General features: G+C 51.2%; 1 protein-coding gene and 1 pseudogene across 1 annotated transcript; both read left to right on the forward strand.

Moving 5' to 3' along the window:
- LOC102004895 overlaps positions 1 to 1913 on the forward strand; it is a 14855-nt pseudogene extending 12942 nt beyond the window's left edge.
- A 554-nt stretch (positions 1914 to 2467) lies between these two features.
- Rnpep (arginyl aminopeptidase (aminopeptidase B)) lies at positions 2468 to 20929 on the forward strand. The gene is made up of 11 exons (XM_005375200.2): positions 2468 to 2974; positions 6630 to 6770; positions 7543 to 7691; positions 10503 to 10619; positions 11326 to 11561; positions 14946 to 15059; positions 16325 to 16437; positions 16596 to 16704; positions 17836 to 18060; positions 19157 to 19299; positions 20441 to 20929. Exons 1-11 carry the CDS (start codon positions 2519 to 2521, stop codon positions 20597 to 20599), a joined length of 1962 nt encoding a protein of 653 aa, XP_005375257.1. The 5' UTR covers positions 2468 to 2518; the 3' UTR covers positions 20600 to 20929.
- The last annotated feature ends 482 nt before the right edge of the window (positions 20930 to 21411 follow it).

Below are 21411 nucleotides of genomic sequence, written 5' to 3' on the forward strand. Positions count from 1 at the left end.
ATAGGTTGGAACTGAGCAGAAAGACCAAGTTGACTTAGACTTCCAGAAGAGCTAAAAACCATGGAAAATAAGAAAGCCTTTACAATATGAAGAGGTGAAGCTGACTAAAAGATGATGTCCATTTGCATGAGTGATGAAAGATACAAGACCATGGTCATGACGTAAAATGTAGTTACGTTATCTACTGTGAGAATTTATCAGTAGACAAGGAAGGCGGGAAGGCAAGAGTTCACTGGTCACTGAGCACACTATCCAGAAGGGCAAAGGGTGAGTCTCCAAGAGAGGAATCCCACAGCTGGGGGAAAGATTAGGATTTTTTTAAGGGAGTGAAGATGCGGGAAAGAGTCTGAGTTGGCAAACGTTTGTATCTTAGAAATGGAATTTCCGGGGCATCCTGTGCTCTGTTCCTCCTTAAGGAACACCTACATTGTAACTAAAGCAGGACATCAAAGTTGCAAGTTGTCCAGGCCTGGGCTTAGGCCTCACAAAGCCCCTTTAGAGTTACAGAAGGACATCTGTGTGTTTTAACCTTTCTGGGAAAGATACAACCTCTGCTCAGGGGAGGAAAGGATGGCTTTTGTATTTACTTTTATATCTTGGGCAGTTTTTAGGCCTCATTAGTGCAGTGCTTCATGACTGCCCAGCTCGCTCTGGGCAGAAGTGTGCTACAAGAGAACCTGAACCCTTTTGTCACCACAAAAAAAAGTATCATAACTCCAAAACGGTTTCACCCTCCAGCCATGGGTAGTATTCTCTTCCTCCAGCAATAGTTGCTGGGAGACTAGGCTATCTCTCCCCAAGCTCCCAGAACAACCTCTCCTTCTGCAACCTATGACAGCACACGGACTGGGCGTGGCCAGCCTTCGCAAGAGTGTGTGTGTGTGTGTGTGTGTGTGTGTGTGTGTGTGGTGGATGGGAACACCACGAGGTCTCCACCAGGTTCATTCGAGTTGTATTCTCAGCACTTGGCCTAACTGCTGGAGTAGAGTAGCTACTCAGCCAAAGTGACTTCAGAAGAGAAAGTGACTTCAAGGCAGGTATATTAAGCAACAGATGGTACTAAGCACTATGCTCAGTACCACAGAAAAACAGTTTTCCAGAGTTTCTGAAGTTATACAGAAACTTGGGCTAGGCATGATGGCATATACCTAAAATCCCAGCACTGCGGGATGCAGAGGCAGGAGGATTGCAAGTTCGAGCCCAGCTTGGGCAACTCAGTGACTTAGCAAGACCCTTTCTCAAAAAAAAAGGTCTGGGGCCTATACCTCAGTGCAAAGGCCTTGGTTCAATCCCCAGTACCACCACCACCACCACACACACAGACACACACACACGCATACACACACGCACACACACAGGCACTCACAGGCAAAACAGCAAAAGAAACCTGATGTTGAATTTATATGGAATTTAAAATCATCCAACATAATCATTTCATAAAATGTTTCAACACTATAAAACTAGGAAGCAGGGCTGGGAATACAGCTCAGTGGCATAAGCGCCTGCTTGGCATGAATTCAATCCCCAGTACCACAAAAAAAAAAAAAAAAACAAACTAGGAAGCATATAATAGGATATTGTTTTTGTTCATGAAAAAACTCCCCGCATTGTTCTTTTTTTAAAAATCTGATTTTCGGCCGGGGATATAGTTCAATGGCACAATGCCTGCCTGGCAAGCACAAGGTCCTGAGTTCAATTCCCAGTACCTCCCACCCCAAAACTGATTTTCTAACGGATGAGTAAAAACTGCTTGGCCTGGATTCACGGAAATGCCATTACCGTCTGCTGGAAATATATAGAACAGAAACAGTAGAGCGATGTAACTAACTCAGGAAACTGTACCCCAGCGCAAGGGCAACAGGAGTGACTGCGACCGACAGCCAACTTCGGGGCTGACTCCGGGTCTGTCCTGAGCGATAATGGAAAGACGACGTCCTGAAGTCCCCAGGCGAGGAGCCTGAGTGTGCTAGCCGAGCCCTTGCAGCTCTATAGGGTGCTGTTTACCAAGTGTGCTGGACACAGTACCTGACTAAATTCTCACAATTACCAAGCGAGATAGGGAGGCGTCGTGACTCCTTTTCTACAGAAAGAGGCTCGGAAAGAGTCACCTTTCTTGGACAATTTGCCCGCGATGACATTCATAAGCCTAATAATTGGCCCAGCGCAGGAAGATTTCGAACCCAGACCCTTCCAATCCGGGGATCAGGTCCCCGCATCTGGCTGTCTGCCTGCAAGTGGGGGAATCAGGAGAGGTCAGCAGAGAGGAGTGTCCCGCGGGTACTAATGTAACATCTCAATAGGGTACTCGGGCAAAGGTGAACCAATGATCCCACCAACCCACGGGGCAAAGTACTGCGGTACCCTCGGGAGCGTAGAAGGGTGGGGCTACGGGGAAGAGGGGGTGGGGTCGGAGTCGGCGGGGCGTGGCCTGTGGCGGAGCGGCGCCAGCGGGGGCGTGGTTTCCGCGGCCGGCTGAGTACTGCAGGCATTGCCCGCGGCGATCGCGGCAATTGCGGACATGGCGGGCTGCGGGCCTCCTACCAGCGGCAGCGGCAGCGGCGCGGCCCGGCGGCCGCTGCACTCGGCGCAGGCGGTGGACGTGGCCTCGGCCTCCAGCTTCCGGGCCTTCGAGATGCTGCACTTGCACCTGGACCTGCGGGTCGAGTTCGGGCCGCCCGGGCCGGGCCCGGGGAGCCGGGGGCTGAGCGGCACGGCGGTGCTGGAGCTGCGCTGCCTGCTGCCCGAGGGCGCCGCCGAGCTGCGGCTCGACTCGCACCCGTGCCTGGAGGTGACGGCGGCCACGCTGCGGCGGGAGCGGCCCGGCGCGGAGGAGCCGTCCGCGGAGCCCGTGGCCTTCCACACGCGGCCCTTCTCGCACTACGGCGAGGTCCTGTGCGTGGCCTTCCCGCAGCCCTGCCGCGCCTCCGAGCGCTTCCAGCTGGCGCTCGGCTTCTGCGTCGGGGAGGGACCCGGGGTGAGTGCGCCCGGCCCTGTCGCCGCTTCCTGCTCGCCCTTCCGGCCGCGAGCCGCACTCACCCTGCCGGGTTAGGAGGGACCTTTACCCCTTCCCAGAGCCGCCCCCGCGACCTCCCCAGCCCGCCCCGCCGCCCAGCTTCCCCGCAGCGCCCGCGAGCTCAGGCCGGGGGCCTTTCCGGACTCTGATCGGCCGGGGCATCCTCCCCGCCCCCCTTTCTGGTCTGCACCCCACGGCCCGGTCCCGGTCCCGCGCTGCTTTTTTAAACGAGGAACTGTCCCATCCTCAACTTAAGGCTGCTTCGGGACTTTGGGGCGCAGGGCCCTGATGAGCAGCCGCTTTGTCCTGCTTTATGAGCCCGGAATAGTGCTGGCTGACTATCTGGGTGCTGACTTGGTCCTTTATTCTGTGCGCTCTTCCAGTTCACCAGGCTAAAACAACCCTGAGGCCCAGATCGTTACTTTTGTTTCCTGTTGGGAAATCCTGGATTTGATTTAAAGAACTTAAGTAAGAGTGGAGAACTAGAATTAGAGTGCCCGCGGAGGCTTTATAACACCTTGGCCTCCTCACTGTTGGCTGACTCCTGAAACATTTGTTTTGGTTTGGTTTTTTGGCTTTTTTGAGACAGGGTCTCCCTATCTAGTTCTGGCTATCCTCAACCTGACTATGTGGCCCAGACTGACATCCAACTCACGATGACCCTCCTGTTTCAGCCTCCCCAGTGGTGGAATTAGACATGCGCACCCATACTGGGATGTTAAATCTTAAATTTTTTTTTTTTCTTCTGAGATGGAGTCTAGCTTTGAGGTGCAGGCCGGACTTGAACTCGCTTAGGTGGTCCAGGGTGCCCTTGAACTGACGGCGATACTCCTGAGCGTTGGGAATGGAGGTGTGCACCACCACACCTGGCAAAACCAGAAACATTTTAAAAATAACCGATCCAAAGAGCAGTTCTCTTTTCTACCTTTATCCATGGGAGGAATAAACGAATCTTGTGATGGAACTTGTTAGAAAAGTGAAAACAGAACTTGTTTGAAAAAAATCAAAGTCTAAAGCATGTGATGCAGAGAAGCCTGAGGCCAGTAGGAAACATCTGTAAATGTCTTGGTTGCTCTGTTATTGGTGCCTACTTTTTTGACAGGAACTGGAAATTAAACAGGGTGAATAGAAAAATTAAACGCTTCCTAAGTTTGCCTGCTGAAAGTGGCACCTCAAATCAGACTGGACCATTGAGCAGCTCTTGTGTGTGATGCGGGGGCAGGGATCTGTGCTCTGGAAGGAGCTTCCCTGGCAAGGGCCGGGTCTCACTGGGTACTTCGTGTGCTCCTTCTACTGTCACTGCTGCCTCTCTGATGAGGGTTCTTAGTCACTACTGAGTCTGTCCCCAAGTTCAGGCTTTCTCTGTAGTGCATGTACTGTCAGGTGCCTGTCCCATTGTCTGCCCATCATTAAAAGCAAAAACAGCGACAACTCCAGCAAGGAAGGTGATAAGGAATTTTGGTGGAGGGATTGATGCTCGGTTTTTGTTTTGTTTTGTTTTGAGACAGGGTCTCACTATGCTGTTCAAACTGGCCTTGAACTCACTGTGTAGGCAAGACGGGCCTCACACTCATAGCGGTCCACCTGTCTCAGCCTCCCAAGTGCTGGGATTATAAGTGTGCATTACCACACCTGGCTGTCAGCATTTCTGACTGTTGGTATTGACCTTAGTCACTGGTCTGAAGTAGTGTTTGGCAGTTTTCTCTACTGTGAATTTACTATCACACTAACACTATACTGTCTTTGTTGGAGGAGACTGATTAATATTTCACATTCACAAAAATTCAAGCAAAGAATGACCCAGCTGCTGCGTGTGGTGGTGCATACCTGTAATCCCAGCACTGGGAAGGCTGAGGCAGGAGGATCACTCAAGTTTGAGGCCAGCCTGGGCTACATAGTGCAAGGCCAACCTGAACTGCATAGCGAGACCCTGTCTCAAAAAAAAAAAAAAAAAAGACTCAACAGCTCAGTGTAGCTTCCTTATACTTAAAAATAGGTCTCAGGGCCAACCCATTTGGGATCTTTCCTGTCTCTCAGGAGCTATTCCTATTCTCCATTCCCCTACTCCTATTCCCCATTCCTTTTCTCCAGTAAATTTTCCTGTTCTAAAAAAAAGTCCCAGGGGGCTGGGGATTTAGCGCAGCGGCACAGCACCTGCCTGGCAAGCGCGACGTTGTGAGTTCGATTCCCAGTACCGGAAAAAATAAATAAATAAATAAAAGTCCCAGATGTCTCTGTATTCAAAGCCCTTCATTATACCTGCCCAGGCCTGCCCCCACCACTCTGTATCCAGAACCTGCCTCTGGGGGCTGTATCTCCTTAGGCCTTCATTCAGGTGGCTGCTCCTGTCTTTAAGAATGGCTTTGCCCAGTGTTTAATGCCCATAATCTCAGCACTAGGGAGGCTGAGGCAGGAGGATTGCTGCAAATTCGAGCCAGCCTGAGCTACATAGTGAATTTAAGGCCAGCCTCTCTCAAAAAACCAAAAAAGAGGAAGAATAGCTTTTCCCTTCCTTTTTGATTATCTGACACTGCTCATCTTGGAAGACCCAACCAGACAGACTTTTTTGCTTCACCTGTGAAACCTCCTGAAGTCATCTAGTCTGTTTCTAAATTCTAAATGGCATTTGGTGCTGACCACCCACCTCTCAATGTTGTGAGCCATCCCGTTTTCTGTGGGTGAAACTAACTTTTCTCTAATCCTTCAAATTTTCCCTTAGTTTAAGGGTGAACGGAAAAGAAATTGAGGGTCATGGAGGCTGTGGGGGGCGTGGTGCACACCTGCACATGGGTGGGGAGGCTGAGGTGGGAGGGGGGCCCGAGTGCCCCAGTGTGAGGCCAGCCTTGCTGACAGTGAGGACCCCCTTTTCAAAACAAGCATGATCTCCAGGTATGGTGGCGCATGCCTGTAATCCCAGCACTTGGGAGGCTGAGGCAGGAGGATTGTCACCAGTTTGAGACCAGCCTGAGCTACAAAGTGAGTCAAGGGCAGCCTGAACTGCATAGTGAGACCTTGCCTCAAAAAGACCAAAAAAAAGAACAAGCATGACCTAACCCTGCCTATCATATAAAATGTATTTATTCTGAGAAAGTAAACCTTAGGGAGGGAGAACACGTTTCTTCTGCTTCTGTCTTATCGTAGTAGCTTCAGTTTATGTTTGGCGAGAAACTCCTAGGGTGGGAAGGACACAGGTGGGCAAAACGACAGTGTCAGGGGCCAGTTGTGGGAGTCCTGAGATGACCCTGGGGACACATTGAGGGGGGAACCTTTTGTGGCAGCGTGCCCCAGGAGAGAGACATCATATGGCGTGGATTCCAGGGCAGTGGATAAATACACAGTGGAAGATAACTTTCCAGCGTGAGCCAGAGCAGCTGGCAGAAAGATTTTAAGAATCTGAGCATTGGGCCTGGTGGTGCACACCTGGAATTCCAGCACTCGGGAAGCTGAGGCAGGAGGATTGCTGTGAGTTTGAGGCCAGCCTGGACTACACAGTGAGACCCTGTGTCAAAAAGACAAAAGGAGAATCACCTGAAAATTTCCCATGTTGGCCGGCTCCCTTCCCCTCTGGCCTGAGCTTGAGCGGATGGCGGTTCTGAGTGCTCTTCTGTTCCTGCAGGTTTGTTGGTTGTCTCCTGAGCAGACAGCGGGGAAGGAGAAACCCTTCGTCTACACCCAGGGTCAGGCTGTCCTGAACCGGGCCTTCTTCCCTTGCTTTGACACTCCGGCAGTGAAATACAGATACTCTGCGCTTGTGGAGGTGAGGAGGCCAAGGATAGGTGTGTTGGCCCATGAGATGGGAATATAATTCCTTGTAGGGACAGCAACATGTGCACCTATAATCCTAGCCCCTGGGGAGGCTGAGGCAGGGGCATCGCTTGAGCTCTGCTTGTACAACATAGTGAGATCCCCATCAAAACAAAACAGCTGGGGGCTGGGGATTTAGCTCAGTGGCACAGTACCTGCCTGGCAAGTGCAAGGTCAGGAGTTTGATTCCCGGTACCAGAAAAAAAACAAAAAATTAAAAAGAAAAAACAACTGCATATACATCATGTATATCCTGTTATATATGATATATATAATTATGTAGTTTCTCATCTATCAGGTCTCATTTCAGTTGATGTTATGTCCTTCCAGTGATACCTCTAAAAGATTTTCTTTTAAATTCTTCCACTTCTGGAAATTGTACATAACCTTCCAAATCCTATCTGTTTGGTACAGGTTTAGTTTCTTTTTTTCTTTTTCTTTTCAAAGACAGGTGTCACTATGTCGTTCAAGTTGGCCTTGAACTTACTATGTAACCCAGGCTGGCCTCAAACTCACTATGATCCTCCTGCCTCAGCCTCCCTAGTGCTGGGATTACAATGTGCGCCACCATGCCCGACTAGTACAGGTTTAGTTTCTCAAAGCCTTTGTGTTCTGCAAGACGGACTCTGGGTCATGACCATTTCTGAGCGGGCTGCTGGCTGTGCCACCCCTCGGGCTGATCCAAGGGGGCCTCTCATGGAGACCTAAGCTTTCTTTATTGCCAGGTCCCGGATGGCTTCACAGCTGTGATGAGTGCAAGCACCTGGGAGCAGAGAGGACCAAACAAGTTCTTCTTCCAGATGTGCCAGCCGGTCCCCTCCTACCTGATAGCCTTGGCCGTTGGAGATCTTGTTTCAGCAGAAGTTGGACCCAGGTAGGAGACAAAAGAGCCCAGAGGCAAAGGAATGGAGGAGGAAAAGGAGGAGGGAGACGGGTTCAAATTCTGCTGCTGGGAGTGAGCTTACCAGCCCTGCTGGCAGAGGCCGCTCCCCTGGGCCACCTTGTCAAACTATACTGGGGCTTTGTTGCCAGTTTTAGGAGACTGAGCTTGATCAGTGTCTTTGAGTTCTAAATGCCCTTTTAAGCAGCTATATTCACTTTTTTAAAATCTTTGTACCAAATGTCATTTTTTCTAGCACTTAATTCCTGGAAATACACAGCTTTGCCCTCTAAAGAGGAGGGGACTCTTCTTTCTTCTGTTCCAGATGGAGGAATCTAAACTTACAAGGAGAGGTCTCCTCTCTGAAACTATTACATGGATTTCATGGAGAAAAAGAGATTTCGTACGGTTTCCTGAGATGAGAACTTTGACAGGGACAGGATTTTCCTGGCTGTCACATTATCTGCCACCGTGGTTTAGTCCTGTTGCGAAGTGGCCAAAGGTTGGACTGCAGAGCTGAGACCCTTTTTTTGGGTCTGTTTTGGTCCTGCTCAGCCCTGTCATGGGTTATCACAAGCCTGAGACTCAGTCACTGTGCTCAGTAGCACTGCTGGTACCGAGAACCGTGGTTTCCAGATATCAGATGGCATGATAAATGGAATTCCACTGGCATGACCTGCTTGTAGCGCATAGGAGTTGTTGTTTGTTTTCTTTAAAAAAAGGACTCTACAATGCCAGCCATGAAAAACAAGGTGTAGCTACCATAGTGGCTCACACCTGTAATCGCACCACTTGGGAAGCTGAGGCAGGAGGATAATCATGAGTTTGAGGCTAGCTTGGGCTACATAAGCAAGAGAGTTCAAGGCCAGCCTGGACCACACCAGGCTGGTGTTTACCCTTACTTAGCCTCCAGTAGTAAGAGCATAAATGGTTACTGGGTAACGGAGAGGAGCAGGTTCCAAACATGCCAGATAATAACTTTTCTGAAGCCTCAATAAGAATGACAACATGGTAACCTGAACTAGAGGACAGAACCCGTTTAACTGATGAAGGTGGCTTTCTCCCCTGTCACATGGACGGTCATGGCTGCAAGGGCTGCTATTAGGATCTATGGGGCGTGTTAGGCAAGAAGGTCGTCTGGAGGAGTGTGACCTGGGCCCAGGCCCTGTTGCGTGGGAGAGGAGGGGCAGCCCACTAGGCCGTTTTCTATACGACCTCCCCTAGTCCTTCTCCTGACTCAGCGAGGGTAGTACTATCGCATCCATGAGCAAACGGAGGCTCTGGTCCGACGGCTTGTGCAAGGTCAGGGCCCTGGCTTTGGTTTCGGGATCCCTGAATTCTGAGGTTTTCTCTTTCTTGGAGTCATAAATGGTCTTGGGCCCGTCATGGCCCTCACAGGCTTGGTTTTCTGTTGAACTGGATCTTCTTGGGTGTTTTTGTTGTTTTTCCCCTTTACCTTTTGTTTCCCTATCTTACTTTTTGTTTGTTTGTTTGTTTTGGTCTTTTTGAGATGGGGTCTCACTATGCAGTTCAAGCTGGCGTTGAGCTCACTTTGTATCCCAGGCTGGCCTTGAACTCACAAGAATCCGCCTTCCCCAGCCTCCTGAGTGCTGGGATTACAGATGTGTGCTACGATGCCCAGCCCTCTATCTTACAATTATGAAAATTTCAAAATTTTTCTTTCTTTCTTTCTTTCTTTCTTTCTTTCTTTCTTTCTTTCTTTCTTTTTTTTGAAACAGGGTCTCACTGTGTAAGCCAGGAGGGCTTCAAATTGGTGACAGTCCTCTTGCCTCAGCCTCCCGAGTGCTGGGATTACAGGCATGTACCACCATGCCCAGGATAATTATAAAAGTTTCAAATGTATGAACAATTAAAAGGATGATGTATTGAACATCTCCGGCCGGGTGTAATGGCACATGCCTGTAATCCCAGCACTCGGGAGGCTGAAGCAGGAGGATCATTACAAGTTTGAGACCAGCGTGGGCTACAAAGTGAGCTCAAGGCCAGACTGAACTGCATAGCGAGACCCTGTCTCAAAAAGACAAAAAAAAAAAAAAAAAAAGAAAATCTCTGTACCCCCCTTTCTTTTTTTTTTTTTTTTTTTTTTTTTTGGTACTGGGAATGGAACCCAGGACCTTGCACTTGCCAGGCAGGCACTTGTGTTGCTGAGCTATATCCCCAGCCCTACCCATCCATTTTGTCCCACTAGCTTTATTGAAATGGGGCTTTGTTTTTATTTTAGATCATTTAAAAGTAAGCCAGAGTGCCCCCCTGAGGAGTGAAGCATTCTCCCCTTATTATATAATGCCATGCTTGTATCAAAAACAATTAGCAATTTGCCATTAACCTGGATTGTTAGATTTGCCTCTTAAGGTTCCTTTCGGTTCCAGCGATTCTGTCTTTAGCGTCCTTCATCTGTCCATAACCAGGAAGGAGAGGAGCTTTTTCTGTGTGTTACTGTGTAGAGCCCTTGCGGACGCAGTCTTGTTTAACCTCCACCCTCAGTGACCGCTGGGGACAGGCCAGGAGAGCCGAAGTCGGAGCTGCCACTCAGCGCCCAGCCATGGGCGGAGTGCACTGCCGGGCTCAGATCCTGGTGCCCGGATGAGGCTCTGCGGTTTTCCGGTCTCCCTGGTGCAGTGAGGGTCCCTGCTATCCTGTGGGTGATCTTATCCCGCACCTCCTGCCTCCGTGCTGACCACATCAGGATGGGGTCGAGGCCAGTTTTCTACCAGCACTTTCTGGCTGGAGTCACTGTGGTGCTGCCCACGTGTCCCGCTGCCTCCCCTGTGCCTTTGCCCTTAGGAGCCGGGTGTGGGCAGAGCCCTGCGTGATTGAGGCCGCCGAGGAGGAGTACAGCGGGGTGATAGAAGAATTCTTGGCGACAGGAGAGAAGCTTTTCGGACCTTACGTTTGGGGCAGGTATGGGATCACATTCACAGATGTTTTATTTTATTTTGTTTGTTACCAGGAATTGAACGGGCTTGCCAGGCAGACACTGCGCCGCTGAGCTATGTCTCCGGCCCCTGTTTTGTTTTTGAGACGGGGTGGCTGGGCTTGAACTCCCCATGTAGCCCAGGCTGGCCTCACACTCCCCGCAATACTCCTGCCTCAGCCTCCCGAGTGCTGGGATCACAGTCCTGCGCCACCAGGCCCGGCAGCTGGTGTGTTTTATTAAATCAGGACCCTGCTTCCCACTCTCCCTGCTGGGGCTGCTATTCCGCCTGTCTCCTACAGCAAGGTTTCCCCGACCCCGGAAACAAGGAGAGGAGGAAGAGGAGGAGGAGGAGGGGAGGGGACCCTGGCAGAGAGATAAAAATGAGTTGCTAAGGTGGATTCGGAGTCGGAGTCGGGGAAACACTCGGGCCTCTCCTCCCAGCAGGGGCTCGCCCCATGTTGTTTTGTCCTGTGGCATCTTCAGGCGCGCTGGTCTTTAGCCCTCCAGTGAGTGAAGGGGATGACGGTGCCCCTGCTGGGGAGGAGCGGCCCCTTGGCTGGGGGGCGGGGAGCGGAAGCGGAGGAGAACAGGGGGCGGGGTCACCGCCTCCTCCTGTGGGGGGCGGATCTCAGGACCTGGCAGTCAACGAGGGGAGCCGGCGCCTCTCCGTGACTCCTGATTTCTCGGCAGGTATGACTTGCTCTTCATGCCGCCTTCCTTCCCGTTCGGAGGAATGGAGAACCCTTGCCTGACCTTTGTCACCCCCTGCCTGCTCGCTGGGGACCGGTCCTTGGCAGACGTCATCATCCATGAGATCTCCCACAGCTGGTTTGGGAACCTGGTCACCAATGCTAACTGGGGCGAGTTCTGGCTCAATGAGGGCTTCACCATGTACGCCCAGCGGAGGATTTCCACCGCGCTCTTCGGTAAAGCTCCGCTCGGGCCGCGGCCTCCTCTGTATCCGCGGCGGGGTTGTCCCCTCTGGGGCTCAGGACACAGGTTGGTGGGGGCAGCAGTGCAGAGCTCAGGGGGAGGCCGTAGAAGGGCGCGGCTAGACCAGCGCTGTTCTCAGGCCGGCAGTTCCGGCTCTGCTGCCTGCCAGCAGGGTCACAGGAGCACCGCTTGTGTCGCTGAATGGGCTCACAGGCAAGCTCGCAGGGGCAGTGCCTCACCTGCTCGCCTCTCCCCGAGCCAGACGGGCCTCCGGGCTGTTCACCCATATGTCTGTTTGTTCATTCATTCATCTATTTGGTTGGTTTGAGACAAGGTCTTTCTCTGTAATTCAGGCAGGCCTTGAACTCATTACCAGGCTGGCCTGGAACTCACAACAGTCCTTCTGCCTAAGCCTCCCGCGTGCTGGGATCACAGGCATGTGCCACCACACAGAAGCCTAGGATGGTGACAATCTTATGACTTACTCATAGATTAACCAGCCAGGCATGTGTGATGGCACATACCTGTGATCCCAGCACTCAGGAGGCTGAGGCAGGAGGATCACTGTGCGTTCAAGACCAGTCTACACTATAAAATGAGTCCCTGTCTCAAACAAACAAACAAAAAACCCAAGAAAACAAAAGATGATCATCCTAAATTCTGTTGGCTGCCTCTATGTCAGCCTTGTTGCGGGCACCTTACAAAAAGCACCTCATTTAACACTTCTGCCGTAGCTCCATGAGACAGAACCACTTAAGTACATTTTCTTTGTGAGTACATTATGACTAGAGAGTAAGGAAGTGTTTGTGTGCCCAACTCACTTAGCAGAAGATGGCAGAGCCTCATACGGAGCCTGAGTGTGCTTTAAAGTTTTTTCATTCATTCATTCACTCATTCATTCATTCTTGGTACCAGGGACTGACCTAGGAACTCATGCAGCCAAGCAAGCATTTCACTACTGAGCTATAGCCCCAGTCTTTTCTTTAAAATTTGATTTGAGCCAGGTATGATGAGGCACACCTGTAATCCCAGCACTCAGGAGGCTGAGGCAGGAGAACCACCAAGAGTTCAAGGCCAGCCTGAACTACATAGTGAGATCCTATCTTTAAAAAAAGAAAAAATTTAATTTGACACAGCTCCCTAAATTCCCTATGCTGCCCTTAAACTTATGATCTTCCTGCCTCAGCTTCCCAAGGCCGCATATCTGGCTCCCAGTGTGTTTTTAAAAAAACAGAAAGCTGTTTGCTGCCAAGCGTAATGGCGCATGTCTGTAATGCCAGCACTAGGCAGGCTGAGCCAGGAGTGTCCCCACTGAGTTCAAGGCTAGGCTGGGCTACATAGTGAATTCAAGACTAGCCTGAACTATGTAGCAAGATCCTGTGTCAAAAAAAAAAAAACAAAAAAAAACAAAAAATGAAAAAACTTTACTGCCTCATTAATGAGAACTCACTGTATATCAGATGTTTAAAAAAATATAACATTTAAGGTCAGGCATGGTGATGCACACCTGTAATCCCAGCATGAGAGGCTGAGGCAGGAAGATCGTTGCAAGTTTGAGACCAGCCTGCGCTACAAAGTGAGCTCAAGGCCAGCCTGAACTATAGCGAGACCCTATCTCAAAAAGACAAAAAATTAAATAAGTAAATAACAACACATTTAATACCTTTATTATTTTACCTGATTGAGATCTACTTGATGTAAAGCTTCTTTCTTGTCTTGTACTAACCCCTGTTGGTTTTACAGGATGAAACGCTTGTTCTGGGGAGTGGGTACGCATACCCGCGACGTGGTCTTGTTTACTCCCCCTCCCTTCTCCACGTTTGACTCCCTTCCTATTTGGTGAAATCTGTCTCCCTGTTTCTTATGTTTTATTTCACTCTTTATTTATACTTCTGGTTTCTCAGAGAAACCTTTTGATACTTAAGCTCCTGGCTTTGATTTACTTCACCGAGCATTATAGTGTCAAGGTGCAACATTTTCCTACAACTGACTCAAATGTATCTTTTATGACTAAGAGAACCACATTTACACAGACCACAGTTTCTTTTTTTTTTTTTTTAGAAATGAGATTTTGTTTTTGTTTTTCTTCCGGTACCAGGAATTGAACTCACAACCTCACGCTTTCCAGGCGGGCACTTGGGCCACTGAGCTATATCCCCGGCCCCACAGTTTCTTTATCTGTTCATTCAACTGAAAGTTTAAAAGACTATTAAAACACTTTTTTTTTTGAGACAGGGTCTTACTATGTAGTTCATGCTGTCCTTGAACTCACAGCAATCCCCTGCCTCAGCCTCCTGAGTGCTGGGACCACAGTCTACCCACCACGCCTGGCTTAAAACTTTTTCTTAAGTCATTAAGTTTCCTTCCAGGGCTTGGGCCCACAGCTCAGTAGTGAGTGCTCCATTAGCATCACAAGGTCCTAGGTGTGATCCCCAGCACTGCCCCCCCAAATCTTCTCTGGGTGCGTAGTATACTTGGTGATTTATTTAATCTCTCTCCAATTGTTAGATAGGTTGTTCCCAATTTGCACTGAAGTATTTTGACAAACATCTCTACATAGCCATTCTGTGACTCTCAGATGATCTCAATGAGGATAAATTCTTAGAAACATAATTTCTGGGTCTCAGCGTTTTAAAGACTGTTTAGTTCTTCCTGTCTCTTATGTCCCAGACAGTTTGTACACAGGTATCCTCCTAGTCAGAGTGTGTAGAGCATACTCAGCTGGTGCCTGTCTTAGCCAGCCGCCAAGTGTCAAAGCACATGTTGCTCCCGTTGTGGAGTCACAGAAACCAGAGTTAGAGCTGACTGGTTCACACATCCTCAGTTCTTTTTAAAGACTTGAGGACCTTTAAAATTTCTGAAAGTTACATGTGGAAAAAACCCAAAATTTCTGAAAGTGACAGTTTCTCTTGTTTGACAAGAACAGTCAAATAAAAACCAGATAAAGGCCAGGCACGGTGGCGCACGCCTGTAATCCCAGCACTGGGAAGGCTGAGGCAGGAGGATCCCTGTGAGTTCCAGGCCAGCTTGGGCTACAAAGTGAGCTCAAGGCCAGCCTGAACTGCACAGTGAGACCCTGTCTCAAAAAGACAACAACAACAAAACCTAGTTAAGATTTTATAGATCAAATTTATCTGAAAGTAAAAATACATTAATGAAGGTGACTGTCGAGAGGTTAGCAGGTCTCCCGGGAGTGACCCCCAGCCTGTGTGAACTAAGTCTAGAGCAATAGGGAGCTGAGTCTGAGGCCGCTGCCCCAGGACAGTAGTGCTGTGGAGTGTCAGGCCACAAGGGGGCAGCACAGCCTCTTCCGTCGGGAGACTACGCTTTCAGGTAGGTAGCTGATACTGGGCATGCGTGATGTGTTTTTGGCTCAGGGGCTTCTTATACCTGTTTGGAGGCTGCCACCGGGAGGTCCCTGCTGCGGCAGCACATGGACATCACCGGCGAGGACCACCCACTCAACAAGCTCCGAGTGAAGATCGAGCCGGGTGAGCGGTTTCTCTGTCCTCTGCCTCACTAGGTGACCCTTGGAGCCCCAGGTTAGCCCGAGCAGGAGGTGACGGTGGGAGGAGCCTGCCAGGGCTCTTGGTAGCTGTTCCCTGCCTTCAGGCTGCCTGAGCCCAAGCGGGGCAGCCAGGCAGGAGCTCTGGTTAGTCATACACACTTCTTAAGGACTTGCCCGTGGCTTTGTGTTTGTATAAGTCCCTATCACCTTACAAGGTGCTTTCCCATCCCTTTTTATCAAGTCAGTGGGTTCTGCTGGGTGTCAGCCTGATTTTACGGGGTGGGACTGAGTGCTAGGTGACTTCAGGGACTCGTCCTAGGTCATGTACCTAGTCAGTTTCAAATTCAGAGCTTTTCGCTTTTCCAGCATTTTTCTCTTACCAGGCGTGGTGGTACACGCCTGTAATCCTAGCACTTGGGAAGCCGAGTCAGGAAGATCTCCATGAGTTCGAGGCCAGCCTGTGCTACATAATGAGTTCTAGGCCAGCCTGAGCTGCATAGCAAGACCCTGTCTCAAAAAAAGAGAGAAAGAGAACTTAACATTTTTTTGTTAATTCCATGTGTGACTAATGTGCAGGCTTTTTGTACAGTGGAAGCTCATGTCCCTTGGTGCCACTGACTGTAAAAGTGAACTTCTTGTACACTGACCAGTAATTAGTTCTCATCGAGAACACTTGTGAAAATAACATGTTCTGGAAGGGGAGGCTGGGTAAGTAGGCAGTGACCGACGGGGCTGGAAAGATTGAGCCCATGGCTCAGTCTTGGGGTGAAGGAGACAGATGTGGTGTCACATGCCCATAATCCCAGCTACTTAAGAGGCTGAGACCAGGGGAGTTCAGGCCCAGCCTGGGCAACTTAGGGAGACCCTGTCTCCAAAATAAAGTAGGGCTGGAGATGTAGCTCAGTGTTAGAGCACTTGCCCAGCATGCACAAAGCCCTGAGTTCCTTCCCCACTCCCACCCTGGAGAGATGATGTCTGTATCCAAGCAAGCCTGTCCCGAGAGTGAGGAAGGAGTCTGTTTCTCTAGGCGGCCGGATCCGTCATCCTCTTAGGCCTACAGTCCCTGGCCTCTGCGATTTCCTTAGTACTGCTTTGAAGAGGTCGGGATGGATCTAGAAACCTTGGCCTTGCTGCCCCTAGAGTCTGACCTGGGCTGGAGTTAGTATTTGAATCTGGAGCCGCGGGAGAACCAGGAGGGTGGTCCGGGTCCCAGTCACGCTCAGTTCTGTCTGCCTTCTCTTCTGCCAGGTGTTGACCCAGATGATACCTACAACGAGACCCCCTACGAGAAAGGGTTCTGCTTTGTCTCCTACCTGGCCCACTTGGTGGGTAACCAAGACCAGTTTGACAAGTTTCTCAAGGTACAGTCACCTTTCCGTGTGAGAAGAAGGACAAGGAGCAGATAAAGCAGCTGGGCCAGAGTGCCAGGGTAGAGGCAGGGGGCACGAGAGGTAAGGGGTCGGAGCCCGCCTGCCCCAGGGGCACCCAGAGCGGCTGAAGAATCCCTCCCTTCCCACAGGCCTATGTGGATGAGTTTAAATTCCAAAGTATCTTAGCTGATGACTTTCTGGAATTCTACTTGGACTATTTCCCTGAGCTGAAGGAAAGGAAAGTGGATTCCATTCCAGGTAAGCAACGAGTAGTCGACGGGCTTTTTGGAGATCCTAGAGAGCTGGAGCTACCTACACCAAGAAAGACCAAAGCAGGTTGGAAGGTGTGGTTCAGAGTTCTCCATTAAGGGCCTTGGGAGGAGCAAGCCTAGGCCCCCAGGCTCTGGCCACAAAGATTAGGTCTCAGGGTACAACCAACCCGGCGCTCCCAGGGTGATGATGCCAGAATGATGCTTAGAATCAGATTCCTCTTGATCCGGCTCTGCCTCATTTTCTCTCATTTGCCTCCTGGCCCTCCTCTCGTGGCCCCACACCTGGACATACTCAGACCCTTATCTCTGCCCAGAGAGTTGCTGTTGTTGCCGCTGCCCAAGCTAAATCTCCCAGGGCGGGAAAGGGCAGCAGTGTGACCTCATGTGGCTGTGGCGTCAGCTCTGGAGGTGCTGCTTCCTCAGAGAGAGGAGAGAATGTCCTGTTGTGGCGAGGCACACCCCGGTGCCGTGCCCTGCGCCCTGAGTCACTCGCTGGGTTTGGTGGACTCGGCTCCTCAGCAGCAGGGATTGGTCAGGCCCTGGCGGGAGGCTGCGTTTCAAGGTCATGACCCTCTGTAGCTGACAGTAATCACTGAGTGCTTACTATGCACCAAGCAGACTTTTAATGTGTATTTGCTCGTTTAATCTTCACAACCGGCAATCAAGGCAGGGCCTGTCGTTCCCGTTTTACAGAGAAACAGAGGCACTGAGAGGCAGTCCCCTGCCCCCGGCCTCCCAGCCGGTTCATGGCAGAGCTGGGACGGGATCTGGGCAGCCTATCCTGGGGCGCTGGTGCTTAACTAAGCACGGTACTGTTGTGGTGATCTTGAGACCATGAACTTGATTGCAGCTGAGAAAGCCTCTGTCAGCCAGACTCTGATGACACAGTGTTTATTTATAGGCAGAAACACTTTCACAGGAGAAATGAGCACAGGCCAGTCTTCCTATGACAGTCCCAGGTATCAACCTAGCAGGACCTCATGGGCAGTAGCTGTGTGGGCAGGTGACACTGGCGCTGAAGTAGGTTTGGGGCGGAGAGAGGAAGGAGTTTGAGGTTTCTTGGGCAAGTTGGCCTTGACCCAGCCAGAGAGCCCTGACCGCGTCTTCCACCTGCCAGGTTTTGAGTTTGATCGCTGGCTGAATACCCCTGGCTGGCCCCCCTACCTCCCCGACCTCTCCCCTGGGGACTCGCTCATGAAGCCAGCTGAAGAGCTGGCCCAGCTGTGGGTGGCCAAGGAGCTGGACGTGCAGGCCATTGAAGCTGCAGACATCTCTACCTGGAAGACCTACCAGCTGATCTACTTCCTGGATAAGATCCTCCAGAAATCCCCTCTCCCCACTGGTAAGCGAAGTGTGTTGTTGCTTAGACAGACAAGTGAAGCTCCTGTGTGCAGAGCTTCGTATCAGGAGCCAGAGGGAGGCTCAGGAAAAGCTGTGAGTCTTGCCTGGAGGCGACACCAGGCTGGCACTTTGCACAGAATGTGTCATCACAAGGGCGTAGATGTTCGAGTGCCACAGGGATCAGAATAACAAACCCTGGCGCTCCTCAGTCCTCCGGCGCTGCGAGCTATGCTCGCAAGCTCTGTGCGTCCATTAGGTCGTTTAATTCCCGGAACCACTCTGCATAGGCGGGACTGCGGTTTTAATCCCCAGGTAACAAAGTGAACTGCAGGCACAAATAGGTCACCCAGCCTAATAGCTGGGCTGGGATTTGAACCCAGTCATCCGAAGCTCTTAACCATTAATGCTTTGTTGCTGCTCAGTCAGAAATAATATTCACCCAGGGGTGAAAATCAGTTAAAGCTCAGATGAACTTGGCAGGTTTCGTGGTAGGAGAAAAAGTGGGGAATATTTTAAAAAGCAAGTATTAGAAAAAGTGGGAAGCCAGGCATGACAGGGCACAGCTGTAATCCCAGCTACTTGGGAGCTGAGACCAGAAGATCCACAGTTCCAGGCTGGCCTGGGCAACTCAGGGAAACCCTGTTTCAAAAAAAAAAAAAAATAGGCTGGGAATATAGTCCAGCAGCACAAGCACCTGTCTAGCAAGTGCAAGGTCCTGAGTTCGAGTCCCAGTACCAAAAAAAAACAGACAAACAGGGTGTAGCTCAGTGGTACAGCACTGGCCTGGCTTGTGTAAGGCCCTGGGTTCAGTCCACAGCACCACCCAAAAAAAAGAGATGAAGGAAGCGGAGAGTACATCTGAGGGGAACACGTGTGATTTACTCCAGAAAGGAAAACCGAATGACAAGAGCGGAAAGTCTGTAGTAAGACTGAGAGACATTTGGTAAACGTGACACCAGAGCACTACCTTTCTGGAGCACAGAACGAGCAGAGGTGGGGAACCTCCTCCATGTCTCTGCCCAGGCTTGTGGAAGGCCCCACTGGGGTCTTGGCTCCTCTTCCTGCTCATGAACAGCCTGATTTTTCCTCTTCTGCAGGGAATGTGAAGAGACTGGGAGAGGCGTACCCAGCCGTCTCCAGCGCCCGGAATGCAGAGCTGCGGCTACGGTGGGGCCAGATTGTCCTTAAGAATGACCACCAGGAGGATTTCTGGAAAGTAAAGGCGTTCCTGCAGAGCCAGGTGGGCCACTCCCCTGCCTGTCCCCACGCTTAGCCGGGCTGTGCACTGCGCTTGAAGTCATCCTGCAGGCAGAGCCTCGTCATAGCCTCGTGGGTCCGAACGGAGCTGGGGCCCGGTGACCTCTGGAGCACCTCACTGATCACCGTGGTATTAGTGTGGCTCCTGAAGGCATTGTCCTGGGGAAAAGCGGAAGCCTGCAGGCTGCAGGCCCAGGGAGCTTTTTGCAAATCAGCTGGTGAGGCCTGAGGGACCGACGCTAGTCGGAGCTAACTCAAAACTGGGAAGGAGGGCAGTGCCGATATGGGGTCCAGTCATGGGGAAAACGCACGAGGGCAGAGGACAGGCAAGGGGAGTGGAGGGCGAGATCATGTAGGTCCCTGCCCCCAGGGAAGTTCTGAGGCAGGGGAGCAGCTCAGACACCGGCCGGCTCTCCCATCACTGTGGGAGTAGCCCCGCTGGGCAGGAACAGGACACCGAGGTGAGTGAGTGGATGTAGGCGGATTCCGGAGCTCTGCATTCCGGAGTGGTGGGCTGGACACAGGCAGTGCTCAGCCCGCCCCTCTCCAGGGGAGTGAGCGTCCCTTGATGTTCCAAGCCCTTGGAGCCCCTGGCCAGGCCTGGAGTTTGGGAACTTGTGATGGTCCTGGCTTTGTTAACGTGAATTTGACCTGTGGATTTTCATTTGCCTGACTGCGGTTGGGCCTTATGTGTCCCTGGGCCCTGGGCTTTATGTGCTGCAGCCTTTTGGCATCTTACTGTGTTGTCCTGTTCATCTGGACGTCCCTACCTTGTCATGGTTTGGGTGCTCATTGAGATCCCTTTCTGAGCCAGGCGTGGTGACGCACGCCTATAATCCCAGCACTCGGGAGGCTCGAGACCAGCCTGGGCCACAAAGTGAGCTCAAGGCCAGCCTGAACTGCACAGCGAGACCCTGTCTCAAAAAGACAGGAAAAAAAAAAGGGGGGTTGGGGGAGATGTGGCTTTGTACTCTGAGAAGATACCAGAATCGGAGCACCTGTCTGGGAGGTTTCTTGGCAGCTCTGATCCCCAAGTCCCTGCCGATGCCTGACCGTGCCCACTGTTAGACACCCCCGCTCCCACGAGCGCACTGCTGAGGCGTGTGTGTGTGTGTTTCTTACAGGGGAAGCAGAAGTACACCCTGCCACTGTACCACGCCATGATGGCTGGCAGTTCGGCGGCCCAGACCCTCGCCAAAGAGACCTTTGCCTCCACCGCCTCCCAGCTCCACAGCAACGTTGTCAACTACGTCCAGCAGATCCTGGAGCCCAAGAGCAGCTAGGGGCTCACGCACACAGCCTCTGCCTCATCAGACTTTGCAGGGTTTTGGGTCGTTGTTCCCAGCTTCCGGTACTCCAGTCCGCACCCTGAAGTGTCTGTCCCCGCAGGACTGGCTCTCTGGGCTCCATTGTCTGAGACTCTGGGGCCTCTGGGCCAGAAGTCCTTCCTGCAGCTCGCCGCCCCTACAGGCTGCTGGTGGTGTCAGGGGCAGTGGGTCTCCTCCCTCCTTCTACTTAGGTCTCTGGGGAGAAGCAAAGATGAGTCTTTCTTTCTTTATTTCATTCTTTCTTTTTTGTTTCTTTCCTTAATAAATGTTTTTAAACAAAAACTAGGTAAGTTGTAGTTACAGATTGAGTGTTAAATTTTTCTATCAGGGCTCCTGGATCTCTGTGTGCAAGAGTTCAGACAAGAAGGCGGTAACCTGGGGTGACAGTGTTCCCTTGTCCTTAAGGAACCAGCAGGCTGAGCTTGTACCTGGTGGCACATGCTTGTAATCCTAGCACTCTGGGAGGCTGAGGTAGGAGTATGCAAGTTTGAGCCCAACTTGTGCAACTTGGTTGAGACTCTATCTCAAAATTTTATTTTATTTTTCTTTTTTCATTTTTTGAGACAGGATTTTGCTATGTAGTTCAGGCCGGCCTGGAACTCACAGCAGTCCTCCTGCCTCAGCCTCCTGAGTGGTGGGATTACAGGCATATACCACCACACCCAGCTCAAAATTTTAAAAAGGCTGGACTATAGCTCAGTGCAGAGACCCCAACTTTTGTCCCCAGTGCTAGGGGAAAAGCAAACTGTCAGGCTGAAGGAGACAGG

Source organism: Chinchilla lanigera, unplaced genomic scaffold, assembly GCF_000276665.1.
Source record: "Chinchilla lanigera isolate Chin_1 unplaced genomic scaffold, ChiLan1.0 scaffold00005, whole genome shotgun sequence".
NCBI classification, from domain to species: domain Eukaryota; kingdom Metazoa; phylum Chordata; class Mammalia; order Rodentia; family Chinchillidae; genus Chinchilla; species Chinchilla lanigera.

Excerpts from the sequence above, each read along its gene's own strand:
- Rnpep (XM_005375200.2), top strand. The coding sequence starts at position 2,519 with ATGGCGGGCTGCGGGCCTCCTACCAGCGGCAGCGGCAGCGGCGCGGCC. Across the intron at positions 10,620-11,325 it reads GGACCTTACGTTTGGGGCAG|GTATGACTTGCTCTTCATGC; the intron begins GTATGGGATCAC and ends ATTTCTCGGCAG. Across the intron at positions 19,300-20,440 it reads AGGCGTTCCTGCAGAGCCAG|GGGAAGCAGAAGTACACCCT; the intron begins GTGGGCCACTCC and ends TGTTTCTTACAG.